General features: G+C 50.2%; 1 protein-coding gene across 4 annotated transcripts in view; it reads right to left on the minus strand.

Moving 5' to 3' along the window:
- The window catches only part of LOC146839550 (apolipoprotein L3-like), a 139,967-nt gene that overhangs the window by 13,059 nt on the left and 108,087 nt on the right, over positions 1-18,821 (minus strand). For all 4 annotated transcript variants that reach the window (XM_085651611.1, XM_085651613.1, XM_085651612.1 and 1 more), the window contains exon 2: positions 7,359-7,458. In XM_085651611.1, coding sequence (XP_085507737.1) covers positions 7,359-7,370 — 12 coding nt within the window. In that variant the 5' untranslated portion in view covers positions 7,371-7,458. The remainder of the gene's footprint in view (positions 1-7,358; positions 7,459-18,821) is intronic.

An 18,821-nucleotide genomic window follows, 5' to 3' on the forward strand; every position in this document is an offset into this window, starting at 1 on the left:
TCCGAGCCCACTGAAGTCTGCTCCCCTTGAGAGCCCGTTATGATCGCCGTCGCAGCCAGCGCCCTCCGCCTGTCGTCCGCCATCTGTCCATCCCGCTCCGCTCCCCGAAGTTTGTTGCGCTTGCGGATACGTTGAGATTTCCGCACTTGGACCGGTTCCTGCCTCTCTTTTTCCTCCGTCCTTCCCCGGGCCGTGCCCGCCCGATACGACTCCAGCCATGTCCACGCTTCAGCAGGGGTCTGAAAGAAGTGGGTCGTCCCGCCCAAGATTACCCGCAGTTTCGCTGGGAACAGCAGGGAGTACTGCAGGCCCTCGATCCGTAGTTCCTTTTTCACGGCTAGAAAGGAAGCCCTGTTCTTCTGTACCTCCTGCGTGTAGTCTGGGAACACCGTGACCGAGCTGTTGGCCACCTGGAAGGGGCCATCTGCCCGCGCCTTCTGGATCAGCAGGTCCCTATCCCTATAATGCAAAAGCCTGACCAACATGGGTCTGGGAGGGCGGCCCTGCGCCGGCCGGCGAGCCGGGACCCTATGCGCCCGCTCCAGAGAGAAGAAGGGGGAGAGGCCCTCCGGGGCCACGGTCTTCCGGAACCAGTCCTCCATGTACGCCACGGCGTCATCCCCTTCGCCTTTTTCGGCAGGCCCACTACCCTCACGTTATTTCTCCGATTGCGACCTTCGGCGTCCTCCGCTCGCCTCTCCAGCGTCGCCAAACGGCCCAGGATCTCAGAGATTTTGCGTTCCGCGGTCGCCGCCGCTGGCTTGAGCTCCCGGATCGCCACCTCATTGTCTTTGACTCTGTCCGCCAATTTGGCATGATCGGCCCGCAAGAGTCCCAGCCCGGTGGCAACCTGCGCTATGTCTTGATGCAAGGCCTCCTTGGTCGCCGTGATGGCCTCCAGGATCCCATCCAGCCGTTTGTTTAAGCGCCGTTCCTGCGCTGTGTCCCCCGGGTCATCTTGGGGTCCTCCAGCTGCGGCCGATGTCGCCGCCCGGTCGTGCCCAGGGGGCACATGCGGCGCGACACCCTTCGTGGGCATCCCGCCCTGCACCACCTCCAGTTCAGGGCCCCACCAGCAGGCAGATCGATTCCGCCGTTCGTCCACTCCGGGAGAGAAGAGCCAGGGCCCGGCACCCGCTCACCGAGCTCAATGTACTCCTCGGGGGCGGTCCGCTCCCCCAGGGCCCGGCGGCCCAGCAGCCCCTCCGCTCGTGGCCAGCAGGTCGTCTTCCCGCCAAGGCCACCCGCCACCGGCGCACGGGCCCTCCGCGGCCTCACTCGGCGACAACAGACAGCGCGGGTGCACCACCCTCCTGCTTCAGCACCGGGGTCACTCCCGCTCAGTCCACCCCAATGGGCCAGCCTCGCCTCCGGGGGGAGGGCGCCTCCACGCGGCCTGCAGGCCCTCCGTTCTGCAACGCTCCCTCAGCCCAGCGCTGCTATCTCCTCAGGCCGCCATCGCCATCCGGCCGCCACCACCATCGGGCGCGAATCGCCCGGCTCCGCCGCCAGCTCCTCCGCCGCTCTCACGCTCGTCCTCTCCACAGCCCAACAGCCGCAGTTGCCAGCAGGCAGGCGCGTCGCTCCGTAGTCCAGCGCCGGCCCCGCTGTCCCCTCTGTAGTCTGTGCCGGGTGCCCCGAGGGGGAGGGGACGGTGGGCTCCGCAGTCACCGCCGCGGCGGAGATCGCCTCGCTCCACCACTGTGGTCCCGGAGCCCGGGCAACAGGCGATCAGCCCCGCTCCGCTACGCCAGCGGCAGGCTTCTCCGCGGTCACCAGCTTCCGGCCGGGGCTGTTTACTCTTCGCCGTCCGGTACCGCCGCCATCTTGCGCTGTAGACGCTGTTCGTCCCGCTCCGTGACCCAGCTCTAGCACCTCGCCAGGGTCCCCACCGGCTCGTGCGCGGCGTCCGCTGTCGTCCCAGCGCTCTGCGCAGCAGGCTCGCGCCAGTTGCGGCGCGTTTTGGCCGGGTTTCAGGATAATTATCGGGGATTAGGCACGGAGCTGCAGGCTCACGCCGCCATCCCGATCGGCGTCCAAACCACGCCCCCCTGAGCACTGATACTGTAGTAAGACAATAACTTCCTAGGCAATTAATGGATTCAAAGTAATGATGCTAAAGGAGTGTCAAATTAGGGCAGCCACAACAGATAAAAAAATTATACAATAGTATTTATTAATGATATTTCTAGATATCACGTAAGTAACCAGTTTTGTCAACAATAAAATACACAGGATACTGCACAAGAAGCTGGTGGCGGAGCAGCACTGATACTACACATGAAGCTGCTGGCTGAGCACTGCTGCTGCACAAGGAGCTCCTGGTGGTTGAGCTCTGTTGCCTCTGCACAAGGAATTGGTGGCTGAACACTGCTGCTTCTCAAGAAGCTGGAGGCCTGGCATTGCTACACTGGGTGCTGCTGGTGGCTGAACACTGCTCCTGCACTAGGACTTGGTGGCTGAGCCCTACTGCACAAGAGCTGGAAGCCTGGTCTTGCTGCACTATACGCTGCTGATGGCGGAGCACTGATGCTGCACAAGGAGCTGGTGGCTGAGCACTGCTGCTGAACAAGGAGCTGGTGGCTGAGCACTGCTGCTGAACAACGAGCTGGCGGCAGAGCAATCATGCAGCATGCACTGCTGGTGATGCTGCTGCTGGAGGATGGTGAATGAGAACTGTTGCTGCAGCATGGACACATGGTGGTCGAGCACTACTGCTGCATACAGCTGTAGCCTTCCGCTGCTAGTGATGGAGTACTGACGCTATGGCATGGACAGGTAGTGAATGAGCACTGCTGCTGCACTGGGAGGCAAGACCTGGAATTGCGGCTTCACGCGCTGCTGGGGGATTAGCATTGATGTTGCAGTATGGACAGCAAGTGGCTGAGCACTTCTGCTGTGCAAAGCTCTGGAGTAGGAACGCTGAAGGCATAACGCTACTACAGCAGTACGAGAGCTGGTGGCTGCAATGTCTCTGCAGCATGAGGAGCTGGAGGCCTGAACTGACTGTACAGCATGAGGAGCTGGAGGCCTGCACTGACTGTACATGGTGGCTGAGACCTTCTAGCTGCACAAATAGCTGGTGGCAGAGCAGAGCCACTGCAGCATGGAGAGCTGGTGGCAGTGCCGCAGCAGGATGAAGAGCTAGTGGCAGAGCAGAGCCGTTGCAGTATGGAGAGCTAGTGGCAGAGCAGAGCCGCTGCAGCATGGAGAGCTGGTGGCAGTGCCGCTGCAGCATGGAGAGCTGGTGGCAGAGTAGAGCCGCAGCAGCATGGAGAGCTGGTGGCAGAGCAGAGCCGCTGCCGCATGGAGAGCTGGTGGCAGAGCAGAGCCGCTGCCGCATGGAGAGCTGGTGGCAGAGCAGAGCCGCTGCAGCATGGAGAGCTGGTGGCAGAGCAGAGCCGCTGCAGCATGGAGAGCTGGTGGCAGAGCAGAGCCGCTGCCGCATGGAGAGCTGGTGGCAGAGCAGAGCCGCTGCAGCATGGAGAGCTGGTGGCAGAGCAGAGCCGCTGCAGCATGGAGAGCTGGTGGCAGAGCCGCTGCAGCATGGAGAGCTGGTGGCAGAGCAGAGCCGCTGCAGCATGGAGAGCTGGTGGCAGAGCAGAGCCGCTGCCGCATGGAGAGCTGGTGGCAGAGCAGAGCCGCTGCAGCATGGAGAGCTGGTGGCAGAGCAGAGCCGCTGCAGCATGGAGAGCTGGTGGCAGAGCAGAGCCGCTGCAGCATGGAGAGCTGGTGGCAGAGCAGAGCCGCTGCAGCATGGAGAGCTGGTGGCAGAGCAGAGCCGCTGCAGCATGGAGAGCTGGTGGCAGAGCAGAGCCGCTGCAGCAAGGATAGCTGGATCTCAACCCCCAGATATATTTTGATTGTTGTTGTTTTCCCCATTTTCAGAACCTTAAATTATAACACTTCCCTCTTACCAATCTGAATTCATCAATGGACTTAATCGCATATGGAAAGACCCCAAAGGAATTAGTTTACATTTTTTTCTTTTTGCACAATTTACTATTTGACAATTGTTTCTAATTTTCATTTTTACATAAACTTTCTCATAAATGGAATGCTTAAAACTCATACATAGATCCACAGACAATACTACAATAAATACTAAGTCACCACAATACAGTAAAAACAAATTATTAGATCACTCCACCCACCAATCACTATCTCTCACTCGTACACCACTCCCATGTACTCCCATAAACACGTTTCCAGAACAAAAATCTTCAACAAACAAAAAAGGAGACTGTTCTTCTTTAGCCTTCCATTGATGCATCATGAAGTGAGTTTGTTTGGAAAATTGGTAAATGCACGTTTCGGTGGAACGCAGATACTTCGGACCACCTTCTTCAGGACCCAATACTCTGACTTTTTTAATTCACACAATACGACAATCGGGGGAATCTAGTCATCTAGGTCTCATATCATGTAGACTACAGCCGCTTTACTGAGTTTTTCCAATTATTTACACGTAATCCAATATGGCCCACTTTGGTGAACAGTGCATTCCCCACACACGGTCCAACTGCCATTGGGCTGGTAAAGCATCAAAGCTAGTGGCTTAGCACTGCTGCTGCACACTGGGGAGCTGGAGGTTTCCACAGTTTGTGGCTCAATACAGCTGTTGCGCTAGGGAGGGTAGTTTGCTGGGCGCAACCCTGCATAGGGAGCTGGAGGCCTGGCACCCCTGCACCAAGGGATTGCACAGGAAAGCTGGTGGTTGAGCAAAGTCCTGCACACCGAAGCTGGTGATTGGGCTCTTCAGCTGAGTGACAAATCCCATTGATGAATTGGGATGCCACTGGCTGGGCTGGGCAAATGCACGTGGAATCCAGTGGCTGAGCAATGCCTATGCTTTGGGAGACAGATAAATATAAAGTTGGTGGCTCAGCAGTGTGGATACACAGAAGGCTGGTACCGAGGACAGCTTTACACAGGATCCTGGTTCAGGAATTGCCTAGATGCACAGGATGCTGGTGGCAGAACAGTATGGCTGCACAGGACCCTGCGCTGCATAGAGGCACAGGGCACTGGAGACTGAGCAGTATGGCTAAAGAGGATCCAGTACGGTGCGGAGACCCCCATGGTGCTGGAGGCTGGGCAGTATTCTTTTTTTGAAAGGTTGTACCTCGGCACTCTAATGGTTTACATAAACAGTTTCTAAAGTTATCTGCTACAATATGGCCAATTATGGAACCCAATTCTTTCAATATTTCTATATGTTGTCTCACAGGGAAGGATACATCATATAGACATAGATTATATGTGACTTTATGTTTTTAATCCAAGGTTGTCAAAACAGCACATAAGGTTGTCAAAACAGTACATTGTCAAGTAACTGAAAGTACATGGAAATATTGTACGCTTGTAGCATTGTTTTCGAACACAAGAGACAAGTACAATTGCCAAAGTAAAGGTCCTATTTCTAGAGCCTTCCAAGTAGTGGCAGTTTTGTAGCAGCCAAAGCAGCCGACACGCGTTTCGTTACTTTCCGTAACTTTTTCAAGGCTTATTTATTGTATATATTCATTATCTCTTTTGGAGGAATGGTCTCAGATACTGGATAGAACTAGCAAAATGTATTATGGCAATCCTGTAAAAATTGAATTAATTCCGTTCGCCCCTTGGTTATGCAGCGTTTGCTTGTGCGATATAGGCCTCGTTTCCAAAGGTTTTTCGCAAAAGCAATGTGTCCGAACTTTTATTGTTATTTTTCAGTATGACGTGGGCTGTGGTATGCCTTTTAGCGATAGAACGTTGTCCGAGGCTGGGGCGGTCCTAGTATCTCCAGGGATACTAGGACCACAAACGGAATTAATTCAATTTTTACAGGATTGCCATAATACATTTTGCTGCTTCTATCCAGTACCTGAGACCATTCCTCCAAAAGAGATAATGAATATATACAATGAACAAGCCTTGAAAAAGTTACGGAAAGTTCCGAAACACGTGTCGGCTGCTTTGGCTGCTACAAAACTGCCACTACTTGGAAGGCTCTAGAAATAGGACCTTTACTTTGGCAATTGTACTTGTCTCTTGTGTTCGAAAACAATGCTACAAGCGTGCAATATTTCCATGTACTTTCAGTTACTTAACAATGTACTGTTTTGACAACCTTATGTGCTGTTTTGACAACCTTGGATTAAAAACAAAGTCACATATAATCTATGTCTATCTGATGTATCCTTCCCTTGAGACAACATATAGAAATATTTAAAGAATTGGGTTCCATAATTGGCCATATTGTAGCAGATCTCTTTAGAAACTGTTTATGTAAACCATTAGAGTGCCGAGGTACAACCTTTCAAAAAAAAAAACACAATAACGAGTTTCATCTCAATACTCGTTAATTCAACATCCTTGGTAGTGGGATATTTCTGTCTGTGTTACCCTGAGGGGCACCGTAATCTATAAGAAATTTAAATCAAGGAACAAGTTACTGTTGGACCAATGTGCTACTGTCTAGACCACCACTACTGTTTTGTGATATTGTAAATGGCTGAGCAGTATGGCTGTACAGGACCCTGCGCTGCATAGACGCACAGGGCACTGGAGACTGAGCAGTATGGCCGCAGAGGATACTGGACGGTATGTAGTCGCGCATGGTGCTGGTGGCTGAGCAGCATGGCTGCACAGGACCTTGCGCTGCATAGAGGCAGAGGGCACTGGAGACTGAGCAGTATAGCTACAGAGGATCCTGGATGGTGCGTAGATGCGCATGATGCTGGCGGCATAGCAGTATGGCTGCACAGGATCTTGGATCCTGCGTTGCATAGACACGCATGGTGCTGGCGGCATAGCAGTATGGCTGCCCAGGATCCTGGACGTTGCATAGACTCACATGGTGCTGCCGGCTATGGCTGCACAGAATCCTGGACCCTGCATTGCATAGGCGCGCATGGTGCTGGTGGCTGAGCAGCATGGCTGCACAGGACCTTGCGCTGCATAGAGGCAGAGGGCACTGGAGACTGAGCAGTATGGCCGCAGAGGATACTGGACGGTATGTAGTCATGCATGGTGCTGGTGGCTGAGCAGTATGGCTACAGAGGATCCTGGACAGTGCGTAGATGCGCAAGATGCTGGCGGCATAGCAGTATGGCTGCCCAGGATCCTGGACGTTGCGTAGACACACATGGTGCTGCCGGCTATGGCTGCACAGAATCCTGGACCCTGCATTGCATAGACACGCATGGTGCTGGCGGCAGAGCAGTATTGACGCAGAGGGAGCAAGTGTCCAATCAGTATGGTTAAGAGCAGTAACCTGTTGGATTGGCCTACTCTCACTTGATCTCTTCGCCTTTCTACCAGCATGCGTTCTTCCCTCCACCCCTCTTTCCGACTGGTAGAAATACCAGGAGTACCTCATCCTCCATCGCTCAGCAATCCAGCAGGGCTCACAGGAGGAGTTTTCAAGCAGCTCAAAGTCACAGGAGTTCTCGATCCGGCTGGAGAAGGAAGACCCTGTAAGCAAGAAGGAGAGAGGGAGGCAGAAGATTAATAATCTCCAGTACAAAGAACCCAACTGCCTGCTCTCCATGGATACAAGGAAAAGAATAACTCTTAGTCAAAGTGGATGGGCTCTGAGTATCCTAAGTTTATGTATAAGGTTAAAATACGTGAAAAGAGGACATATATTTCCTCATTCGCCATTAACCATTTTGCGGAATACACCCACATTTCTTCGGTTTTACTAGTATATTAGATGCCTGCTTCAAAGATACGCAGATACACAAAACTAAACTCAGTGACAACATTTTTCTGGCCAACAAGATAACTGGTCAACAGAAAGGGGCAAGAACTTAACATTAAAACAAAAAGAAATATGATCAACGTGACATTTGATAGCATCATGTATAATGTAATGTTCTACACTGAAACGGGTTGCAACGCCCACATTCTAAAGAAATGCGCGGCTTTGAATTTTGAAGCATCTTAATTGTCAATATCCACGCTGCTGCTTGGAGCGACTCTGCAGGAAAAGGAACCAACCACATGCAAAAATATATTGTTTTGAAGAAAGCATGGTCTGACCAAACCATTTGTGTTGCATCGTTTGTAAAGGGATGAAGGGTATCATGCAGGAAACTCAGTCAGCCTGGCCCCCAGTGACAAAACCAGCCCCCTCCCTGCCAGCCCACTGGGGAAATGCCTGGTGCCTGGTACGGTCAGTCCAGGCCTGAGTCCAAGGCCTACTCAGAGAAGTGGATTGGGTTCAAAGCTCAGAACCTGGCTGTAGGAAGCTGGTTCTGTATATGGTATCACTACTAGGTGGTTATACCATGCACAGAGTCCAAGGGTTCCCCAAAAGTGTACAGGGCTCAGTGTAATGCCCAAAATGCTCTATTAGTCGTAGTGTGGGCGAGCGGCCTTAGGCCTAACACAGAGGAGTGTAAGACATTTATTGCACAACATTGACCAATAATGGACACACAACTCACGAAGGAGATCCACACCAATTTTATAAAAATATACTTTATCTGTACTTTATTTTAAGACCAAGGTCTTCACTACAAGGTAAGTGCTTTTTTAAATTAAAATGCTTTTTACTTTGAAAAATCGACACTTCGAATATTTGCAGCACGGATCAATGTTACCCTATGGGGGGAAAGGGGAGATGTGATCATAGATACAGCGATGCGATAAGATGAAGGGTCTTATATCTTCTTGATTGGAAGCCATTTAAGTGATCTTACAACCACAGAGATATGGTCCTAGTTACAGCGATGCGACAAGATGAAAGGCCATTTATCTTCTTAATTAGAAGCCATTTAAGTGATCTTACAACAGGGGAGATGTGATCAGCGGCGGCTCCTAAGCAATGGTGGAGGAGCATCGCCCCACCATGCAGAAAGCCAGAAAACGAAGATAAAATTATAAAATAAGTATCATTTAATTTTTTGCTGTCTGGCAGCCGAAGCGAATGAAAGACAGCAACAATTTCTCAACTGGTTTCACTTAAAGAAGACAGTTAGGAATGCATGGGCAAAACATTACAAGAAAGAAGGGGAGACTCTCAGTCGGTTTTCTTTCTGAAAAATATGCACATGGCATCATGTATTTAGCAAACAGTAATGACCAGGGCAAGACAACAAGAAATGAAAAAGGACAAATTACAGTTGTAACAGCACTGCAAGCAAAATAAATTTGCGTGAACAATCCGAATTGTACTTGGTGCTCAAGTGTGTTCGTGACACAACGGTGTGGCGACGCAAGTGACAATGTGAAATCAGCTAGGAACGGCGCAAAGTGAAGTGAACAAATGTACAGTGAAATCAGAGGTTCTAGTCAGAAGTCCGCAATTTTTGGGTAATTAATAGGCAGTTATTCAGAGAACCACATGAGAAGTGTGCCATCAATTGCGCTGACAGGTCGACGGCGTTTCGATCCAGTTACTTGGGATCATCATCAGGACCGGGTTGGCATGATGAAGGCGGTGTTGGGAAGGCAGAGGGGCCGTGTAATGCTTTGTATCAGCGTATCCAAGGAACAGGGTATTAATCCATCTGAATTATAGCAAAAAGTTGAGCTCAGGAGCCGTGTCCGGTATTGCATCGGTGGGGAAGCACTGAGTGAACGGATAAGGGTCTAGTAAATAGAGCTTCAGTCGGGGGCGGAAGGCGTCTGAATCGGCCGGTATCCGCAGCGGTTGAGTGCGGTGTGCAGCCAAAGCAAGCATAGAAAAGGGTGGGCCAGGTTAACAGGGCAGGGACTGGGAGGAGGAGTGGTAGGTGCACTTAAGTGTGCATGTCAGTTTGGCCGGCCAAAGTGACATGCGCACTTAGGTTTCTCCAGCTAAGCTGTGCTGCACACAGCCGGGTGGAGAAAAGGCCGAGACTCCCTTACCTAATCGAGCGTTAAAGTAGCCCACCCGGGCCAATCCCCACGCTGCTCTCATGCATGGTAAACATAGCATGAGAGCAGCGTCGCGATTGGGTGGGGACTCAGGGAGCCCGGGCTGGGAGCAGAGGAGCACCAAGGCGGCAGGCAGCGTAAGGGAAGACTAGTTTTATTTAGTATTAACCCCCACCACACCTCCTTCCCCACCACTTATTACTTGTATCAGTTGCCACTGGATGTGATCCTAGATACAGCGATGCAATAAGATGAAGGGCCTTACATCTTCCCCATTGGAAGCCATTTAAGATCTTACAACAGGGGAGATGTGATCCGTCCTCTGAGATGGGCAATAGCACGGCCGCAGCATTTAGCACACCTTTCACTAGTAGAACGTATGATTTGGGGGAGACTGAGCAGATACATTCTGTAGTCCAGATGGGACAGATGTTAAGCCTGTACTAGGATCCAAGTCTGCTGTTCCACCAAGTACTTCAAGCTCCATGAAGTGTGCACTGTAAGCTGTGCATCTTAGGTGGTCCTGCATGCAGGGTTTGCTGTCCAGAATAAATTCTATGGATATTGCTTGGTTTACAAAATCATGTCTAGTATCTAGAAGTTTTGAGCCCACAAGCAGGTTGGGTGCAAGGGTAGAATTGTTGCCAAATGTGAATAGGAGTTTTGTAAGGGATTCATTATAATACGTGGTTTGAGAGCCATGCATCAGTGGACACAGAAGGAATAGGGCAGCGTGGTGTCTGCCGGTGAGCTTGGAGACATACCTCCATGTTGAGGAACGGAATGAGAAACAGGGCCAAGGAATCGTGTCCTCCGTCTCTTCTTTACACGTCCCAAACTTCCTCCTACTACTCGGATCTCCAAATGAACACGTCCTATGCCTTCCCCTCGTCTATGCCTCCATTATCCGTTTCAATCCAACTGACAGACTTCTATGAGCGCCGCTCAAACCAACTCATATTTCACGATGCCAATTTACCACAAATCCTTCTGGGCACCGGAGTAGAGCGCTACTCGCGAAAAGTGCTTCAACGCCTTAACATGGGTATTAAGCGCTATATATATACAATTACTATCTATTACTAATATCTAATTCATCACCACTGCCACGTGGCTCCATGTCATGTGTGACACCTTGTATGAGGGAGGACCACCGGGTAGTCGGGGGGACTATTCCGGGGCACCTTCCTACCGCAAAGTTATAGCCGAGCGCCGCTGAGAAGCCCCCTCGGGGAGGTCCTTCTCCTAGGATCGTACTAGGCCCAGTAACACCACCACACAGGACTCAATATCAGTTGCGTGACTTGGTTCTTTATCAGCAGTAGTACGTTCAAAATTTACAGTGGGATCGAGGGATCCTATAAGAGTCTCAATGTCTGTTAGAGGGATAGGGTAGCGGGACAGTCTTAGTACCAACCAGGTACGGGAGGGCTCTGCGCCAGACCTTGAGTGCTGGTCTCAGAGCGGCTTGGACGTGAGGAGCCGCGACGGCGTCTGCAGGGCTCGGGTGGCAGTTCCGCTCAGGTTGAGCCGCGACACAGTCAGCAGGGCTCCGGTGGTAGGTCCGCTTCGGTCGAGCCGTGACGAGGTCAGCTGGGCTCTGATGGTAATGTTCAACAAGGTCGGGCCGCGACAGCGTCAGCAGGGCTCCAAAGGTTCGTGAAGGTCTTTAAGCACGGTGGAGCCGCGACGTCGTCAGCAGGGCTCAGAGGGTGGGTTCAAGGTGAGTCTTCTTCCGTAGGGTCAGCCGCGATCCGATCAGCAGGGCTCTTGACTCCAGGATACAACTGCTGTCCTGTTGTCGGGTCGCCCCAGATATAGGACTGGAGCCCTTTGATGTCCGGACCCTTGCGCCCGGAGGGGGCGGAGAGGCCGAGTAGGGAGCGGCCAGACGCCCAGCAGGAGAGGCGCCAGGCCCCAGAGAGCTGTGGGGCGATCGCACCTAGGTGTGGAAGGACGGTTGGGGGTCCCATCGATACCGCCCTCCGCCGGGAGTGGGAAGGGTTCCCGTATTATTCTCCGGGCCAGGGGTTGGCGCCTTGATGTCGGGCCTCGCTGGGACAGAGGCCGGGTGAAGCGGGGTCACGCAGGTGGTCACGTGGAGTGACGTATAATCCAAAATGGAGGAGCCCCGAGGTGCATGGGACCTCGTGCGGCTTAGCGCGGGGAACCAGGACCACGCCACGAGGCCGGCTCCCACACACCTGTTTTAAGTTCTGGCTTTTTAATAAACAGTGGCTTCCATACTTGGATGTTTGAGCCCATGCTTACAATGTTAACTGCTAGACTAGAAGTTCCAAAATACAATGTGCTGTTGGTAACAAAGCCAAAAGGTGACAAAGTAGCACACACGACTAGTGGTCAACTGGCTACCATGAACATGGAAGAGTAAATGTGAAAGGAGCACAGCTCTGTTCATCAGTAGTATGCTGTCACAGAGCTTCAGCATGACAGATGTATCAAGTGGTCCAATGTCAGTCTGTGTGGACCAACCAGTCCAGGCTTTCGCTTTGCATTCTGGTATGTGTAGTTTTTTTTGCTTTCATGATCAATACATAACTGCACGCCAAAGAATCCTTCGAGAAAAGAAGAAGTTGATGAACCACTCTCAGCTTCTATACAACAACTCGAGAGCTCTGGCTACTGTGTTTGGAAGGACTCAAGAGGCAGATTTGGACACAGACCGAGGGATATTTTAGGAGACAGTCCTGGTGGACAATCCATTGCACCTATTACTAGAGGCTTATACTGGATATCATTGTTCGGTCATCTATTGAAGATCCAGGAGAAAAGGTCATTCACTTCTAGTTGCCTCTTGTAACTGGTTTACAGTGTGGAGTGTGGCTACTGGTGCCAAGGATGTCAGGCTGCACTAGCCTCGTGCACAGGATGGAACGGAAGCGATGCTCTTTTCCGTCTCTCATCTCTCCTACCAGTGTTCACATACACAGGGACATGGGGACCAGTGGTAGAAGCGAGGAAAGAGGAAAGGGATAAGGGAGAAAACAGACAAAGGACTCCATCCACTGCCAAGTCGCTTATGGGGTCAAGGAAGTCTTCAGGTTGTCGTGGACCTAAGGAGGTCCTGAGTACCTTGCATTAGAATACTAATGTTCAGCTGTAATTCTGAACTGATGCACCTCAGCAATACATCTGTCTCACCACCTCTCTGTATTTTAATATGGAACTAGGAATGTGTCAACACTACACATGTAAAAACAAGCATTGGTAAATGCATTAGGTTTCACCTATAAGATTAATTAGAAGTCAAGAGGTGTGGGGGCAGTGTATGAGTGCAGGGAAAGTGGTGCGAGAGCTCTCTGTGCAGGGTGAGTAGTGCATGAATGAAGGTTGATAAGTGTCTGAGTGCAGGGTGAAAGTGCCTGGATGCATGGTGAGGGATGAGTGTTCAGTACAGAATGAGAATTGTGTGAGTGTACAGGGTGAAAGATGTAATCCTGTAGAAGGTAAGAGTTGTGCGAGTGTAGAGTGAGCGGAATGTCAATATTATAAGTGCAGGATGAGCGGTTTGAGTTCAGGGTGAGAGGTGTGGGTGGAGGGTGAAGGGTGAGAGGAATGGGAGTGCTGGGTGAGAGGTAGGTCAATGGTGTGCGAGTTCAGTCAGCACTGTGTGAGAGGTGGCTGAGCAATACATGACTGCTGGCACAATACCAGGGTGACTGTGCAGACTCAATGGTGGGTGAGTGTGCAGGGCTAGTGGTGTCCGAGAGTAGGTATGTAAGCACGTTGCTAGATACTCACTACAGCAAAACAGATGTTTTATTATCCAACTCCGGAAATAAAAAAGCGTAAACTACACCGACAAACGCCAGTCTGATAATTGTGCTAAACCCTGTTCCGGAACACTTCAGGAATAAACGTTAGCACAAAGGAAACGTGCTACATAACTTCTCGTTTTCTGTACGCTTAGTTTAGGTTGTATTCTGAAATGCTCAAAAGTGCCATTTTAAGAACCCAGAAGCATTCCTTTAATAAGACAATATAAAAATATATTAAAGACATGACGTTTAATAGTCTCCCGGGAAATGTGCATGCCAATCAAACTGCCAAGAATGAGTAGAGGCAAGTGGATAACTTAATTTCCTTTTGTTTGGACACCTTACGTACCTTTCCCTGGACACGCACCCATGCAGCACAGTTTCTCGCAAGCCCACCCCTTGAGCATACACTTACACCAGGTCCCCTCCCACCCCTGAGCATCAATTACCCTGCACCTATCCCAAGTGCCCCTCCCTCGCCTATCCTCTTTTCACAGTTAGAAGCAAGCTCCTTCCATTGAAACAAAAAAAAAAAAAAAAAAAGAGAAAAAATTACTTGCCCGCTCTTCATTAGAGCTCCTGGGGACATGCAACCACAAGTTACGACAAACCATTGGGAAGAGAGCAGGCCTGGCTCTAGAGGGTGGGCCAGACCCACCCAAGGAATACCCTAGCCCACCCAAGGCCGTTCAGAACTGAAAAACAAACCTTTTTTTACCTTAATGTTTCACAGCGGCGTGCAGCCTGGGGAGAGGTGTGAAGTCAGCAGAGTTTATTAGCTGTTATGGTGCACAAATGACCAGCACAGGTATCATGAAAACTGAATTATGCTTCTGGGCATATTGCATCGTATTTTTAAACTTTTATGGTTTGTAAAGTAAAAAACTGCCAACGTTTTTAGGTCTCGGCTGGCGTTGGAGCACGCATGCGCTCTTCGCCTCGAGATTTATAGTAATCAGCTAAGTTTGGAGAAGGGGACTCGAGGCACGCCCCTCATTTTCATTGGGTAGCGTCAGCGTTTATGTTAAACGCTGGCTTCCCATTGAAAGGAGGGTTTTAGGAGGCCTACCTTTGGCTTTTTGTGCCGGCCCACTTGGACTGGCTCTCCTGCTTTCCTTCTGGCGTAAAAGATTTCTGATTTTTATGGGGCCATGTGTTTAAACACATGGCCCCATAAAGACAAGAGATCCTCGCTCTTTCACATTCGGGACCGCTTCTTCGTCATCCATTTTAAAGCCTCCAGGCCAGCTGCCTTGACTCTGCAGCATAGATCTCTGTGAACTCGCAGTTCGCATTCTCGTACAGAGAGCTCCGGTAGTCAATGCACCTGTTGTGGAGATTTGTACACTAACTTCTGAACCCGGGGTCCACTTTCGGCAAATTATTACATTCCAGAGGGGGTTACATTTCAGGGGGTCAATACCTTCGTACAGGGACGTGTGAGAAGACTACAGCTCCCATGCTGTCCTTTTAAGGCTTTCCGCGCCTCCCACGACCTCAAGGCTGGGCACAGATAGGACCCAACCTCAGTAAGATAGCTGAGGGGGTAGTGCGCCTGCCGCTGAGATCTGCGAAAAGTCTGGTTATCACTAGCTGCAATACGAGATAAAAAGTTCAGCGTCTTGTTACATCTCCTATGATCTGCAGGACACGGGGTCCATCCTCTGGAAAACAGCTGAGGGGGTTAACACACCTGCTGCAGATGTCCCTGTGAGGCCTGCAGCTGATAAGTCCTGTTCATAAGATAACTGGCAGTCTCAGTTAGAGAGGTTCACCTGCTGCAGAAGTCCGCGTGTTACGGGTTCCAATCAGGATAGCCTAGCTGGTTAATGCACCTACCACAAAGATTTGTGTGTAGCTGGTTGGTTGTAAAATAGCTTAATGGGTTGAAGTGCACGTTGCACAGAATGGTGAGTAACCTTTGGGTCATAACTTCCAGTCCTACTAAGCCACCTACTACAGAGATCCGTGTAAATCTGTCAGTCACGGGTTCTAGGTCTAGTGAAAAAGCTTTGAGGGTTGCATTTGATTGAAAGTGTGCATTACTACTTAAAAGTAGGTACATTTGTTTTTAAGAGTTAGCATAATTATAGAAGAAGCGGGAAGATTTTTATAGAAGTTCTGCAAATAAAAGAATCGTTTTAACAAACGACGCTGTATTATTTTTAGAAATGCACAAGTCTTTAAAAATGCAAAATTATTTTAGAAGCACGCAGGTATTTAAATATCTTCGTAGTTTTTGATTGCAGTAGTATTTCAAAAGTACAGAATTATTTAAATAGATCAGTAGCATTAGTTAAAACACGGAGAAAAATTATGTACATGTGGGCTAAATTATATTAATCGTGTAGAATTATTTTTATAGCTTACTATAAAATTATTTTACGTTTATCCTGGCAACAACTGTATGATTCATTTGTGTTCAATCGTACAGGACTTGAAATTCAACAGACAGATTTTAACAAAAAGCACGCATGGAACTCTTTAACGGAGGGAGGGCACACCCTGATCGCCCCCAGGTCCTCTGGTTGAAGGGAACACGTGCCTGTGTTCCGTGCAGCGCCTCGCGGCTGCTGGAGGGTTTCACGTCGGAGCGTGCACGTCTCTCGTGTTAACACTGTATAATGTTTTCTCCAGGAGCAGTGCGGCCACTACAGAAAGCGCCGTCACTTCTACTCTTCAGAAGTAATTGGCGTATTTAGAGAACCTCTCTCTAATCCAGGCCCGACCGAGATCCTAGCGCGCCCTGTGGTTCTTTTTAGCTGAACTGGGAAATACCAGAGGAGGAATAGACAAGCATTGAAAATGCAATGGGTCTCGCCTTTGATTAAGTTAAAGCCATTTGCTTTGCTAATGTTATTGTATAGCAAAGCAAATAACTTTAACTTAATAAAAGGCGCGACCTATTGCATTTTCAATGCTTGTTTAAAAACATGACAAGCTGTAAAGTGGCTCTGTATAGCAGCAGAAACATTTCTGCTGCTGCACAGGAGCATGCTACAGTCTTAAAAGTGTTGCATCTTAAAGAGTTGACAAGCAGCATCCCTCCCCTCCCCCAACGCTGGAAGCCCAGCAAAGAAAGGAATGTATGTAGCTCTTTGGGTGCTAATTATTGGGATAAAAATGTCAAATGCGGACGGATGCCAATACCTAAAATGTCAGATCGATTAAATACTTTGGTTTTTTTTTCCAGTACTCACTCACCTTCATGGCCCACCCATGCTCCCAAAGATAAAATTCTAGAGCCGGGGCTGGAAGGGAGGGGGTGGGGGTATCAGAAAAAGACATGAGTAGCATTGCCTAGATACTGCTCCAAACATGTTCTAAACACAAACAAACGCAGGCTCCCACAAAAGCATAGCCAACATCAGATGGGAGAAGTTGAACGGTTCTGCACAACCACCGCCTATGCCCAAAGGTGGAACCATCGGGAGTTTCTGCAAGGACACTTCCTCTACTCCAGCAAGCAGCCCTACGAACACCCAAACTCCCACCAAGTCCTTGGAAGCCAGGTTCAAACAATAAGAAGCCACGAGAACAGTTGGTGAGCTGCTGGAGTGCGGACAGACAGGCAGGGATGCCCCGCTCCGCCTGGCCCACCGTGGGGGCGGCTCCGGATTGGGCACAGACTAGCTCCAGCGGAGGAGTGACACCAGGCTAAATGCACAGAGACTCCGCGAGACACACGCGGCCCATTCAACTCGCCCGCGTCAACATCAGTCGGCCAATCAAAGGCACGCATCCAACCGACGGCCAATCACAACACACGATCCTCCATTACCCGCCTTCTCCAATCATTGTCCGGTGTCGTGAAAGGCGCCCAATCCTGAATCCGCCCGGCTGTTCGAGAGCCGCATCCATGGGAATGAAGTTGGCGCGCTCAGAACGCTCCAGTGTCACCACGGCAACTGTCTGATGTCCAGAGGAGGCAGGCCGGCCTGGACAGCATCACCCAGCATCACGAATATATGTCGTTACTACGCATTCCGTTGCAACGCATGCCTTTACCACGCATGCGTTACAACGGAATGTTTTTTCTACGCATAGCCCTTACCTCGATTTTTCCTTTATCCCGCTTTTTCTTTTGGGAAGACCTTTTTCTTAGGTCTTCGCCGACACTAAAAAAGGACTGATGCATTTTTTTGGTTGATGAAGACGTTGTTCCGTGATGACGTTGCTTGCGTGGTAAAGACGGTCATTGAAGCAATACGTGTTGTGAAGACGTTTACGAGGTAAGTGTAACGTTGTAAACGTAACGCGTAGAAAATGCTTCGTGGTAAAGGCTGTTTCCCGGCATCACCTCCAAGGAAAACACCGAGGGCCGAAGGGGGAGCTTATGTTCACTACCAACAAGAGAGGCAGCTGCATGTAATATACAACCATGGATAATGCGCAGTGTGCGTTACACCAGCCACTGGCGCGAGGGGGGCCTACGTTACATCTCCGTCTAGTGCCACCACAGCTTCACGCTCTTGAAAACATGAGGCGCTTGGCGACCCAGAACAGGGTGTAGCGGCAACGGCAGGCAACGCAGGGCCACTACTACAACTACAACGCACAGCACAGGCATGCTTACCTGAAACCGGTATAATGTCAGCCTGTAGCACTAACAAAGCACAGTGTACCTGGTGACCGCAACACAACAAAAACAGGAAACAAACCCGGGCACCGACAACAGACAAGTGCCTCAGGTTAACCAATCGCGTTCAAAGACTTTTCTTTCTACATTATCAGTGGTGTGGACGGCGATGGACTTTGAAGAAGACCATTTCGTACAAAGATCTCCTGCAGCCATTTAGCTAACCGGCACCAGAGAACTGTCCCGTGCGGGTCACAAGTCACGCTTTCACTTTCCACCCAAAAGCAAATGCAGCCGACGTGGACATACAATGTTAGTTGATTTAAAAAAACACTAAAGAAAAGGAATTTCTCCCAGGAAATGCATCTTGTATAAGGGCTTGAAGAGTCCCATTGGAAATGTAATAGCAGGAGTGGAGAGGATGTGGCACAGCAGCCAGAGCTGCTCATCCCAGTTCGAGTATCGGCACAGCATTATCCTGTGATTTTGGGCAAATCACCTAATCTCTCCCAAATTGCGCTATATAAATCTGCAGTGTTAGACCTGGCATCTTTTGGCGTGCTTCCCCTGTCTTTTTGCTTTCTGACCTGGTTTTTACTCGTTTTTTGCTGGTT

The sequence above is a fragment of the Triturus cristatus genome, chromosome 4_1, assembly GCF_964204655.1.
Source record: "Triturus cristatus chromosome 4_1, aTriCri1.1, whole genome shotgun sequence".
Taxonomy (NCBI): domain Eukaryota; kingdom Metazoa; phylum Chordata; class Amphibia; order Caudata; family Salamandridae; genus Triturus; species Triturus cristatus.